Source organism: Fusarium mangiferae, assembly GCF_900044065.1.
Source record: "Fusarium mangiferae strain MRC7560 genome assembly, contig: FMAN_scaffold007, whole genome shotgun sequence".
NCBI lineage: Eukaryota > Fungi > Ascomycota > Sordariomycetes > Hypocreales > Nectriaceae > Fusarium > Fusarium mangiferae.
Window position 1 is genome coordinate 959,525 of NW_024573927.1, and position 13,233 is coordinate 972,757.

General features: G+C 47.6%; 6 protein-coding genes across 6 annotated transcripts; 4 read left to right on the forward strand and 2 right to left on the reverse strand.

The window, feature by feature from the left end:
• Positions 1–583: 583 nt before the first annotated feature.
• FMAN_13442 (uncharacterized protein) lies at positions 584–2,378 on the forward strand (the record flags this gene model as incomplete). Its single annotated transcript, XM_041832911.1, has 5 exons — positions 584–646; positions 704–809; positions 857–1,218; positions 1,265–1,662; positions 1,718–2,378. The coding sequence occupies 5 exons, from the start codon at positions 584–586 to the stop codon at positions 2,376–2,378; spliced, it is 1,590 nt and encodes a 529-aa protein (XP_041683327.1).
• A 467-nt stretch (positions 2,379–2,845) lies between these two features.
• On the forward strand, positions 2,846–3,348 carry FMAN_13443 (uncharacterized protein; the record flags this gene model as incomplete). The annotated part of the gene is made up of 3 exons (XM_041832912.1): positions 2,846–2,964; positions 3,069–3,183; positions 3,304–3,348. 3 exons carry the CDS (start codon positions 2,846–2,848, stop codon positions 3,346–3,348), a joined length of 279 nt encoding a protein of 92 aa, XP_041683328.1.
• Positions 3,349–4,279: 931 nt separating this feature from the next.
• On the forward strand, positions 4,280–5,083 carry FMAN_13444 (uncharacterized protein; the record flags this gene model as incomplete). Its single annotated transcript, XM_041832913.1, has 1 exon — positions 4,280–5,083. One exon carries the CDS (start codon positions 4,280–4,282, stop codon positions 5,081–5,083), a length of 804 nt encoding a protein of 267 aa, XP_041683329.1.
• Positions 5,084–5,897: 814 nt separating this feature from the next.
• FMAN_13445 (uncharacterized protein) lies at positions 5,898–9,333 on the reverse strand (the record flags this gene model as incomplete). The annotated part of the gene is made up of 2 exons (XM_041832914.1): positions 5,898–8,850; positions 8,897–9,333. The coding sequence occupies 2 exons, from the start codon at positions 9,331–9,333 to the stop codon at positions 5,898–5,900; spliced, it is 3,390 nt and encodes a 1,129-aa protein (XP_041683330.1).
• Positions 9,334–9,916: 583 nt separating this feature from the next.
• On the reverse strand, positions 9,917–10,636 carry FMAN_13446 (uncharacterized protein; the record flags this gene model as incomplete). The annotated part of the gene is made up of 1 exon (XM_041832915.1): positions 9,917–10,636. The coding sequence occupies one exon, from the start codon at positions 10,634–10,636 to the stop codon at positions 9,917–9,919; it is 720 nt and encodes a 239-aa protein (XP_041683331.1).
• Positions 10,637–12,142: 1,506 nt separating this feature from the next.
• Positions 12,143–13,045, forward strand: FMAN_13447 (uncharacterized protein; the record flags this gene model as incomplete). Its single annotated transcript, XM_041832916.1, has 2 exons — positions 12,143–12,705; positions 12,754–13,045. 2 exons carry the CDS (start codon positions 12,143–12,145, stop codon positions 13,043–13,045), a joined length of 855 nt encoding a protein of 284 aa, XP_041683332.1.
• Between the last annotated feature and the right edge of the window lie 188 nt (positions 13,046–13,233).

The following is a 13,233-nucleotide window of genomic DNA, read 5'->3' on the forward strand; positions in this document are numbered from 1 at the left end:
CTGATACTCGCGAGTAATAAGCAAGCCCGGATCACTTCTCTCTGACTGCGTGCGGGTCAACGTCGGGGAACTGTGTCGCTAATTTTGTGGAGGTTTCGAGGGGGAATATCTCCAGCTTGGGACTGGTCCAACTGGTAGTAAAGCATCCACCAGACTTTGACGAGCTTCGGCAAGGCGACAACGGAGACTAGAAAACTGGTCAAGGCTCGAGTCATGAGCGAGATGGTGCCCAATCGGCTGAGCGCTGCTTCGGAAGAGACGACGATGGACCAATGATAGCCCGGTCCGAAGTCTCGGAACAGCTGGGAATAGCGTCGGATCCAGACCGAACGCGTCCAAGCCAAGACCCCATCAAACAAGTTGTCAATCTCTTCAAGCGTCAAAGAACGCTCCAAGTTTCCCCATGGGGTGTCAGTTTACCACCGCGTGGGGTAGCATTGGATCTGCATAATCCTTTTCTGTTTTGGTAGGCTCAGATATAATTAACCTAAATGACCCTGGTGTTTTGGGTTTCTGAACATTCATCATCAGTTGCTGATTGACGTTGGGACTTCTGACAAGACATCGATCATATCCAAGAGTCATGGGTTCCTTACCAGCAGAGAAAAAAGGTGCTGCCGCGGCTGCCGGCAATGACCTTGCAGCAGTGAGTTTACTCCCTGAGATGCGAGTGATGGGCATTGGGTGTTAATGTTTTCGCCAGGTTCTCCCCGATGATGCTCGACCTTGGTATCGCGTACCGCATCTCCTGAAGCTCAACCTTCTCCTTCTTATTCCTCTCGTGTCATCAGGCGCAATTGGTTATGATGGTATGTTCAGTACGCGACAACGCCACCCTCCTTACTAACATGCACAGGATCGATGATGAACGGCCTTCAGACCCTCCCTCAATGGAGAGGCTACTTTGGACAGCCCGAAGGCGCCATGCTCGGTGCTCTCAACTCCGTATACCCAGCCGGAAAGGTCATTGCCCTTTTCTTCGTCACCTACGTATGCGATCGATTCGGTAGAAAGACAGCCATGATGGTCGGAGCCTTGACTTGTGTCGCTTTCGCCATCATGCAAGCTGTGTCACAGAACTTGGAGACTTTCATTGCGGCGAGAGCTATCCTTGGTTTCTTCACAAGTTTCTTGGCTCAGCCTAGTCCAATCCTCATCACCGAGCTTGCCTATCCCACGCATCGAGGCAAGCTTACCGCTCTGTACAACACATCCTTCGTAAGTACCCACTCTTCATACCCAAAGACATCCACTGACTTGACAGTACCTCGGAGGTATCATCGCCGCCTGGTGCACATACGGAACCTTCAAGATCGACTCGACATGGAGCTGGAGAATCCCGTCTCTTCTCCAGGGAGCCCTCCCCTTCATCCAGCTCCTCGCCGTTTACTTCCTCCCCGAGTCTCCCCGATGGCTCGTCGCCCACGGCCGACGCGAAGAGGCCCGCAAGATCCTCGCCACGTATCACGCCGGCGGTGACGCAAACGCTCCACTTGTCAACTTCGAGATGGCGGAGATTGAGGGTGCTTTGACGCACGAAGCCGATGCCATGTCACAGAACTCTTGGCTCGAACTCGTCAGAACTCCCGCGAACAGAAAGAGAACGCTAATTGCCGTTATCGTCGGGTGGTTCGCTCAGTGGAACGGTATCAACCTCGTCAGGTATGTTGTCCCACCTCGACCCCGCGTTTAAGTATCTGTCTAACGTCGCTTGTAGCTACTACCTTGTTCTTGTTCTCAACACGATCGGTATCACAGCTGCCAAGGAACAGACTCTCATCAATGGTCTTTTGCAGATCTCAAACTGGCTTGCTGCAATCTTTGTTGGTGCTATGTTAGTCGACAGACTCGGACGTCGCACCCTGTTCCTCCTTTCGACTTGTGGAATGTTCGTGTCGTACATTATCTGGACCGCCCTCAGTGCTTCGTTTGACAGTACTCGAAGCCCAACTACCGGAAAGGCCATCGTGGGCTTTGTGTTCATCACCTTTTTCTTCTACGCCATTGCCTGGGCCCCTCTTCTCCAAGCGTATACCGTTGAGATCTTCCCGTACACCCTTCGCAGCCGCGGTGTCTCCGTCATGTACGTCAGCACATTCGTCGGTCTCGTTGTTGGAAACCAGGTCAACCCAATCGCCATGAAGAACATCGGTTGGAAGTACTACATTGTCTTCTGCTGCATTCTTGCCTGTCTCATTGTCGTTATCTGGTTCCTTTTCCCCGAGACAAAGGGTCATACTCTGGAGGAAATCCAAGCCATCTTTGAAGGAACATCTCATGGAGCTCTTCATGCTGGTAAGCTGGATGATATTGAACATGGTAGAATGGATCAGGATGGCAAGAAGGATAAGAAGGTCGACCAAGTTGAACTCGCTTAGACAGGACAATCAAAGTCTTGGATTTAGTAACAATAATAATAGCCGATGGCAACTATTGACCTTGACTATGGTAATCGGTTCGAGCGTGTTGATCCGAGTTCCAAGAACGATGTTCCGATGGCGACCTGCCGAGTGTACTTGGGCGGGGTCAAAGCAGATGCAGGAGTTGTCTCTGTGACACGCCGGAAGATCAATCCAATGAATGATTGCCATGTCTCTCTCATATAGTACCAACACGGCTCTCGGGGGGTTTCACAGAGCATGACCGATGGATACACTGTGCCTCAGACAACGATGATACCTAAGACACATTTAGTTCGTATCTTTGAAACGAAAGTTTTGATCTAGTAAGAAGGACTCTCATCGCCTATAAAGACGAGAGCTGCATCCCTAGTGCCCATTCAAAACACATCGCCTCCAACAAAGCCGAACACCCAATCCATAATATTATCAATCTTTGATTCATCATGAAGTACTCAGCCGTCGCTCTTCTCACCCTTGCCCAAGGCATTGTCGCTATCCCGTCCCTGCTGGGGCAGATCAAGCAGAGCCAGTCCAAGGCTCTGGTGCCTGATCAGGATATATCGTTAGTATCTCCACCTCAAACTACCCCATCATGTCTTCTACTCCAATGCTTAGCCCATTTCGGTCTATAAGATAGCAATGTTTCTTTCTGACACGTAGTCATAGTCTTTCTATCAAGCTTTCGCAGATACCTATGCACAGGGACATGCCCCACACTAAGAAGGAGAATGTCTGCTGGCTCCTATGCGCTTCTGAGGAGATTCAGTGCCCAGACGAGTGGGTAAGTCGATCTACACCACCTTTAACTGTTGGCTTGCGCTAATTAAGAGAAAGTATTCCTCTCACCAAGTTAGACCACCTTATTGACCCGAATGTGATAATAGCTGACCTTAAAATACAGGGCGAATGCTGGACCTGTTGCCGCGATCTGGAAACGTCACACTGAGCGGCCTCAAAGCAATACCTTTAGGTAATCTGGCCTCCCAATTGTACAGGCTACAATGCGGGCCTTGGACAACTTTCCGCACGTCACTCACTTAGTTTGTCTTTGTTTGTCATACTTGAAACTCTCATTCGCTTGGTAAAACACAATATAAAATGAGAGAGCTGTAGCGCTATTCTTATGCAGGCCGGGAGGTCTTATGTGGGCAACAGGTCACATTTAGGTAAAGCATAGCCAATATTATAGCCTCAGTCTACTCGTCGGAGTTCCTTGTGACACCTATATATGAATGATCAATCACTGAAATCTCCAGTCAGCTCTATCTTAAAGTATCTGATGATATGTTAGATGCTCCTACAATGCAGCGACGTGACTTCATAAGCAAATCCCGAAATTCTTATGTCTTAAATAGAGCAGCCTGGCCAACATGGTTTGGAAGGGAGCTAAGGTCTGTGGTGATGTAAGCTCTCCACCAACGCATCTGATTTCGAATGTAAGCACTGTGTGCCGTCCGTTCTCCTGGCCACTCTGCCCGTAATTTAGTTTGACTACAAGGCTCTATGCAGCTCCTCATATAAATCAGTGCGAATGTTGTGCTACTGAGGTTGAAGCCTCTCGCAAAACCTCACGCTTGTCACGGATCACAACGATATCTGTGTTAGAGTTATGCACAAGCAGATATGACACAGCTGTGTAATATTAGACTTGATCTCGTAAAACTTGCATGATATGAACCTTGCACATTAGGGTTTAGCAGAAAAGGTACCAATCACAGTTTGATATGAGTGGAAAATACTTTTGCCTTCGATGTATCCTCACACCTGTCTCTTATAGGGAGGTTGGACTATTTAACAATACCGTTTTCGATACCTCTTCTTCCTTTGGCTTAACCGAATTTGTTCCGAGGCATTTTTAACACTACTGATCATACGATATGGCGCGCTTTTCAGAGTGCCATGCCCAGATCGGGAAACCTGGGCGTCGCTATGAATGGATTCCGAGAATGACGCGATGGTTCCGATGCACTATGGAGGGGGCTCACACTATTGCTCACTATCTTTGCTGGTACTATCTTTGCTGGTACGAACAGGGCAGTACAGGATGCAGGTGCCGTGCTGTTGTCAGCTCATCGTCGAGCGCGGCATTGGACAATGAGGGCACACCCCGAGAGATGGTAATCTTATCAAAAAAGACGAATGAAGTCCAAATACCCAATGAAATATTCGACGCCGTCCTTAGATTTCTTCCTCACAGTTTGCTGTATATTCTCCGCCAAACGTCACGAGGATTTCGCCAATATATAGACAACGATCCTGTCTTTGGCAAATTTCAGACCCTGAGCCGTTGGCACAGAACAGTGACGGCCATCGTTCGAGACAGTCGCGAGATATATGCATCTATACGCCGCCAAACTCTATGCAATGAGTGCCGTGCCCTAAGTACAAAGGAACTACGGGAATGGCTGATATCCTTATGCGAGCCGAGGAGGTGCACCGGCTGTAAGAAGGACCATACTGGAATCTTCTTTCCCGCAAACGGTAGGAAAAGAAACAAATGTGTTGGGTTGCTCGGCCATTCAGATGTATGCTCTCATCGGCGGCTCAGGTTTCAAAGGAGGCTCTCCAACCTTTGGACCCAGTACCCCATCTACGATCGCTACATAGACAAATCACATACTTCTTTCGACACGAGTGATGCGGATCCTGACCTCGTTTCACTGCAGTCAAGCCGTAGTTAATCGAAATTGATGTTCACAATTATCCGGGCAAGATCGTGACGGCAGCTTCATTAACCTTTGAAGTCAGAGGACCAAGCGGAAGGAATTCAAGGACCCGAAATACGATCGAAGGTATTCTCCAAGACTGTGGTCATCTCTGTCCACATTCTTCAGCCGTGATGGAACGCTTGCTGGACAGCTTGGAATGCACTCTTTGCTGCTGTGCCTATGTTCACAAGTCCATTCCAGTGAAACACGATGGCTGCGTCAGTCCTTGTTGCGAATGCCTAGAGTGTAACATAACGTACGTCTGGGAACGCCCACACAACATGTCTGGGAGGTGTTGGAGGAAGACAGATTTGTTACAAGAGAATTGCTTTGGTTTACACATCAGCAACCGATGGAGATATTTAGATCCATTGAGTTTCGAATGACTCCGGAGACTACGATATGGGGATGCCGGTAATCCTGTTTTCACGGACAGGACGAAACACGTTTTGTGGTGCGATCAGCCTGATTGTGGTACTGGGTCTGGCCGTAGATGACTGAAGCTGGTAAGGCTCTTCTCGCACACCGTTGCGTATAATCAGTGCAATGACCTGAAGACAAGTCAATTTGGCTATGACTGTGGAACACATACAGTTAGCTTTCCGAAGGCTTGTAGTTGGACCTTAGAATACAATGTGTACGAGGAAACCAGAAGAAGATATCCAGAAGAGAAAAGGGTCCCACTGAATTCGGGGTGAAGATTCTTCAATGTTAGAGCACATTGAGGAACAGTTTAAATAAGAAAGCATGTAGTCAGGTATCGGGACAGGGTTTCTTATTAGTGTATTTATTCCTTTACCAAGGCGCTCAGATCGCGGATGATATTGGGATACACGCAAGATCTCGTCTTTTGCCATTCCTGTACCCTGCTTGGTGAGGGCATGATACCCGCTTCTTGGAAAGTGCAAAAGTCCAGCTTTTCGGCTGAAAGAGACAGCATTGCCGACTCAATATCATATGGGATCCAATCCAAATCCTTTGTCAGAGATGTTACGTGATGAAAGGGTTCCCTAGTCTCCTTTGCACTCTTTTCCATGAATGCACTGGCCAGCGACTGAGAACCACCTTGCACAAACAGGAAGTCCACCAGTTCCTTACAGCGTTTCTGAGACGAGATCCGCTTGCATGTCCATTCATCCAGCTGTCCATCTTGCGTAAATATGAATCGGACTTTTGGGTCAGGGCTCTGAGAGAGATCTTTGAGAGTGGTGATTTGTTTTAGGAAGGGCTTCAGTTTAGAAAACATGTGCGCAAGGAGAAAGCTCAGCGTGGCTTCTACGAAGACAACGACACATTTTGTCCCAGAATATGTTTCTTGGGAAATGTATATAAGATCTTCCAACGTTATTCTGCCGGTCTCCCAAACTTGGAAAATCAGCAATGTCGCATCATTTAGGTTCTGGCACGTCGCTGCCATGGATACGATCGCCTCTGATACTAGCGTGGCGAGCACAATATCGTCATTCAACTGATTGAAGGTGGCCATTATGCACAGTTTCAGAATGTTCGTGAATGCAGTGCCTCTTCTGGCCAACGGTTCTTGATAGCTCTTTCGGTCCAGTACCGGGCGTAGGTATATTGCGCAAGCATGTGCATCAGCACCCAGTGATATGAGAGGACCGACAAGTCTGACACGCTTCAGCGTGCAATCTTCCTTTTGGCAAGACAATTCCTGTAGAATCCGAGTAGCTAGTTTGACTGATGATGCCCTACCAATCTCGGATAGGATGAAATCGTGGAAAGCGGTTGATCGAGTTAAACATGTCAGGAAGTGGCGCTTTGGTTCCCAAGTCTCTCTGTTCCAATTTATGTCTGAAATCACGTTTTTCACGTAAAAGTCTTGCATGACATGAAGCATTTCAATTGCTCGAGGGAGGTCAAGGATCTTTCGATATTTGACCAAGTGACCAATTTGGCCGATAATTTGGTCCCCATGGGCGACCAAACTGTGTTGGTAACTCATGATGCGGTGAAGACATAGCATGCCTTTGGCGGCGCAGACCGCGACCTCTGAGGGTTGCAAAGTTGAATTCTTCTCGATGATCCATTTCCCGGCCTCTGTCTCGGTAAAGAAGTCGTGAGCCGTACGATGAATGAAATCAATATGATGTGTAAGGAACGTGTTATAGCCTTTAGGTATCTCCGACTTCCGAATCTGTAGTAGGCCACCGCACTTGATTTCAATCTGAGTTTTCGTTGAATCGCAAATCTGCTGCAATTTCATGAAATCTATGCTTCCCTTACACTTCAGAAAGGTATCATGGGCATCAGGCATCCCTGCCAATGCGATCTGTCCCAAGACAGGTTGCCAGAAGAAAAAGCTTTGGAGCTCATTGGCAACCCCAGGGCGAAAGTATACTGTTTGCCGCCGTTCTGCAAGAGCATACTGAAAGAACCGAACTGCGTCTCTTCGGTACACCTGGCTATTTTGACATAAGCGGTCCCAAATGTCAGCATAAAGATCGTGCATCTCGCTAGGCAACTCTGCCAATCGCTCTATCAGTATCTGCTCAGAGTCTCCATTGTGTATACCGCCTATGAGACTTTTCAAAACCAAGGACAGCCATAGAAACACTCCCTGTGACTTTCGCACCATTTCATCAGATAAGTACGGATGCGTTTCAAAGGAGAGTTGCCCAGACGAAAGGAAGGGATCTAGGTCTCTGTGGACATAGTTTTTCATCTCAGGTCTGGTGAGATCCTCGAGAAGAATGCTGGGGCAGTTTAGCTTCTCAAGCCATTTTATGATCAATGCTTCCGGCCGACTAGAAACACAAATCTTGATTCCAGGAAACTTCAAGATTTCTTCAATCTCCTGTGTAAGTCTATGGAGACCATCGGCATTCGAGACTTCATCTAGACCATCTATAAAGACGCAAAGAGTACGACTTTCGGTTTCCAGAAGCTGCTGAAGAAAGCCCTTGAGAGCTCTAGAAGACCAATCATGATGACTCCTATATGGACCACTGTCATGGCGGCTCATGGCGAGTTCCTGTAGGTTCTCAGCGCGGAGCAACAGCTGGTAAACTAACGAGTATAACAAGCCTTTGATGCTATTTTGTACTTCGCTTCCAATCTTCCAAAAGAAATGAGTCATAATGATGACTTCAGAACCTTGGTGCTCCAGGAGTCGTCGAGTGTTTTTGTTATCGATCACAAATTTCATCAAGGTACTTTTACCCGACCCAGGCTTTCCACGGACACAAAATAACGAATCGCTTGATCGCAGCCATTCAATGAAGTTCGACCAGGATCGGCCGATACTTCTTAACTCGTCAGCCTCGATATCGGATAGGTCGCTGTCTCTTCGGCTACCTTCGCTAACTTCAGAACTGAAATGGCCGCTATCACCTTCTGACAGCATTGATGTATTGTCGCTCCTTGTAATACTTTCATAAGATGCGAAGACTCGATCGAAGCAAGCCTCACTGGAATCCAACACGTCGTTTAACCGCTTGTTTATCTCAGGATATCTGAAGCTCTCGAGAAATTCTTTGCGTTGAGATTCAGTAGTTAAGTCTTTGATTACTTGTTGTACTTGGGCACCTCCCTGAACGATGAGATTGTCTGTTGCATTAAGCCGGGTTTCGATGAGTTTGTTTGTTGCCTCATGCTGAGCTTTGATAAATCTTTCCAGGTCGAAAAAGCCTTGAGACATCTGGGTGACCAGAATCTGTATGTCGTCCTCCAGATTCTCGAATCCCTCTATCTGGAGATCCTGCATAGCCATATTTTGTGAACTAGGCAATAGTCAGTAATGAATAATATGAGGACCATTCTACATACAGAATCTCAGATTGCAAAATTGTCTGCAACTCCTGCTGGTTGTTCTTAAATCTAGCATCCATCCGTTCGATCTTCTTGCGGTGCACCTTTGACTTAACCACATAAGCGACGGCTGCCATGCAGTCGTTGCTTTTCTGCTCTTTCCTCACGTAGCGCAACTCGTCTAACAGTACTTGGGCAGAAGCCTGACATTTGTCTGCAGTCTTGCGAACCCGTCTTTCGCCATCAGACAGCTTTTCAAATGAGTCCCCTGTCTGATAGCGAGCTTTTGCCAAGGCACAAGCTTGTTTCAGGTTTTTGACATGCTCTTCCAAATGGTTATCAGCGGTGGGTTCCCCATTATAAACAGCCTTAATCTCAGATATGAGCCCAGCTGAAGCATTGATGAGCTGGTACAGCGCGGCAACTGTGCCGACAATCTCGATCCCAGTACTCATATTTGCCAATATTGGATACAATGATGGCTTTGACAAAATAGGCTATGACCATGAGTTGGAAATAGGGGTAATAAGAAAAGTGTACAAAAAGGCTGGAAACCGTAGGCTGAAACTGGCCAGTGTCTAATGTTCTTCCCGGCCCTTCAAAACCATTTGATGACTGAACTGACATCCAGGGCGCTAGAACTTCCATTTGTGGTAATCTTTGCGGCATTACGAACATCAGTAGATTCGAGGCCTTAACGAGAACCCGAGAAGTGGTTGCTTGCCTGCGAAGGGTGGCACAACATGGCCGACGACACGTTGTATTCATTCATGAGAGAAGTAGGAATCGAGGCAAATGAGAAACACAACCCACTTGGTGGTCCAACCATTTTGCTCCTCGTGACAAACATGACATGGCGGTTGCTAGTTGGTAATTGCGCAGAGAAGGAATGATCAAAGCATGCAAGGAGGTTCTTAAAATTAATCACAGAACAGTAATTTACAACCAATCCATTAAAGTATCTATCTAGAGGACGATGACACTGAACAACAAGGGTACATTATGAACGATGAATCACTTCTGCGCCACTTTGATTAGTTAATGATAAGTAAGAGTCCAGCCGTTCTCATGTTCATCTTGCTCAAGGTAGACCTGGGAATCGCCCTTGGCATTTCGGAGTCCAACGATGAAGGAAACAGTCTCAGCACAGTCTACACCCCCAACAAGATGCACGTCTTCCTTGCGGTCGTCCCAGAAAGAGAAGTTGGGGCCGCCGATAGATTTCTGACCGTCAAAGGGCTTGACGGAGTTGTATGTTACACTGTTCTCGGGGAAACCAGATAGAGGTCGTGCATCAGCTTGTGCATCGCTGTTCTTGACGAGGAATCTTCGAGAGTAGCGAGGGCCTTGACGCCAAGACAGATTGCAGTTCTGTGCGTCCGCGGGGATGTTCTTGAAGACGATCACTTGCTCAACCTGAGACTTATCCTTCCAGGTCTCGAGATGCACGCCGTTGACTAGGCCACTAGATTCATCGGGATTCTCAGGGTAAATGTCGTACAACGTGGCAGGGACGATGGTCTTGACCGAAGTTGTAGCAGGAGGCTTGTCCTTGGCCTTTTCGAGGGTTCTACCAGAAGCAGCAGTGGGTTTGGTACAAGGATCGTGGTCGAAACAGCCGACATTTGTGTCACAAGAGTAGTACCACGTACCAGTCGCGCATTCAGTGGTCTGTTGGCGAGCGACATTAACGGGAAGGGTACTTGCAGCAGAAGCGACATAGACCAGCGCTGTGACCATGTTGGTAATGGAAGGCATTGTTGCGGTGTGAACTTGGGAGCAAAATTGACGAGTCCGGGGTCGGTGAGTGAAGAGTTGCGAGCGCCGGTAGAGCTTGCAGGTGTTGGCTGTGAGTGTCTTGGTGTGAAAATGCTTCGAGATTGTTGCTTTGAGGGTGCATAACCATCGTCTTATAGAAAGTCTTCCTCTCACCTAAACGATGTTTTGCGATGAATCATGAAGCGCAATGCTTGATGCAATGACGAAGTATTGGCGAACCAGGTTTTCAGCGACGCATCACTAGCACAGCGCCGACTCTGAAGCTGTCTCGAATATGATTGTTCTCTATTCAATGCAAAGAAAGCTTGGAGCTGCAGTGACGCTGGCTTAGTCGCGATCCTTTTGCCTTAGCAGCTTATCATCCTCAACTCTTTTAGAGGCTGGATGGATAGCAGCGGGACCTGTCACCTCAGCCTCACACTTGGGAAGTAAGGCTGCGCCATATTCTGTAAATTTTCATTCTTAGAATTTAAATGGCTAGCATTTAAAGATTGTCGCCTTATCTCAACACCCAATGTCAAGACTCTAACGTCATGGTGTCCAGCCCACCTTGGCACATTAACAACGGCATAGGCTTTTTCGGAACGGCTATGAGGTGTAGTCCATATTCTGGGGCAGGTCCAGATTATTGAAAGCCTCCACTGTACTTCCTAAAGATCTGTGTGTGCTCCCGCGGTAGCAGTACTCGACAAAGACTTTTGATACCTGGTTTACAAGATGGCGCTCGCTCAGGCCAGCCCATTATTTGTGCTGAGATCAACCCTTGATATCACTACGCGCGTGAGGAAAGACGTCAAAGCCCCAATTATATTATTTTGAATGAGTCGTAGCAGTCCCCTTAGAGAGACATGCAGCTTGACGGTAATTACCAATCTCACTCTCAACTGAGTATCAAAACTAGCTACTGGTGTCTGTATGAAACATAATCTCAGCCTCAATTGTCCAGAATTGGATGAGATGAGAATCACCGTCATCTATCTAGCCTGGAGTTTTGATGTGACGATGATCCATTGCTATCGCATCAGATACCCCAAAGCTCGTCGCACGTAAGCCGGGGTTTAGTAATAGCCCCGACTCTCAAATCCGGCAAGAGTTTGGCGATCAGGTCAATCAAAAACCAACGGCAACGGGATAATAAGTCTAGAAAAGGCTCTTACGAGCACTTTTGTCTCGGGATGAAAGAAATACGCCATATCATGGGCGCTTTACCGCGTCTGGTCGTGGCGCTGAGTAAGATTCGCTCATGCTGTCACGTCTGGTTTATCATCAGAATGCTTGGTAGATCGGGTGAACCAATCATATCCATAGTCTAACATCATCAATCGGCTAACGGCACCACTTCACGGTTATAGTAAGATATTTGAAGCGCTGAAGCGTAAGTCTAGTCATGTCTCTCACTATAAGTTGGGACGGGTGTCCTCGTTACCTTTTCGCTCTATAATCTGTCCTCAAATTGGTCGAATAGATTCAAGCACATATACCGAAATGACTGGGCCCCAGATTTATACCCTCAACAGCGGCAAGAAGGGCGTTGAGGAGCATCGCCTGGACTATCAGCACATCACTTGGCTGCATCTTACGAAGACTTTGATCCCTGAGAACATCAAGTCATATCTCAACTCTCTTGGGCGTCCACCCGCGGTAGCCGATGTTGGAACTGGTACTGGGGTCTGGCTACAAGACTTCGCACCAGAAGTCCACCAAGACGCTCGTCTCGATGGGTTTGACATAGATGATTCGAAGTTCTTCTCACCCGCTAAGCTTCCATCAAATGTCAACTTATCATTCGGAAATGTCTTCGAACCGATCCCCGAGAATCTCGTGGGGAAGTATGACTTGGTTCACGTTCGACTTCTGATGGTCGCCCTAAAAGCCGGAGATTGGGTGCCAGTAGCAAAGAACCTTCAATCACTTCTGCGACCAGGAGGTTACATCTTGTGGGATGAGACAGGATTCACCAAATTTAATGCTGTGCCAATCACTGAAGCATACCAGAAATGGATCGGTACGGATGTTCGGTACGGGCTATCAGTCGGACGCGATGTCACGTAAGCATTCTCTCTAGTCGTCATCAAGGATCCGCTGACCTCCAACAGTAGCCCAATGCCACTCGAGGGGCACTTCAGGAAGGCTGGTTTCGTCGAATGCTCACACATTGACTTCAGTAGCTTCAGTGAGGGGCCTGAAGTTCAGAAGAGAGCTGGAGATACGCTCGTCAACTATGCACGACAGGCTTTGAATGGTATCGCTGCCAAAGGGGAGTTTGAATGGATTCAATCTCATGAAGATGTGGAAAAACATTGCGACATTTTACAACAAGAGGTTGATGACGGTGTTTCGGTGATGGGATATGAGGTTCGCTGGACTATTGGACGCAAGCCGGAGTAATGTGGTTTTATCCTACACTGATTGTTATTTTACAGCACTGACAAGATGACACTAATCGTCTCAATACATGTATCTGGTACCTAGATCTATTGAAGCAATTCTCAGTGATTCACCGGCGTAGCAGCCATTTAACTGCAGTCGATGTGCAATATTTGCAGTCTTAGAACCAATGACCCAAGAAAATGAAC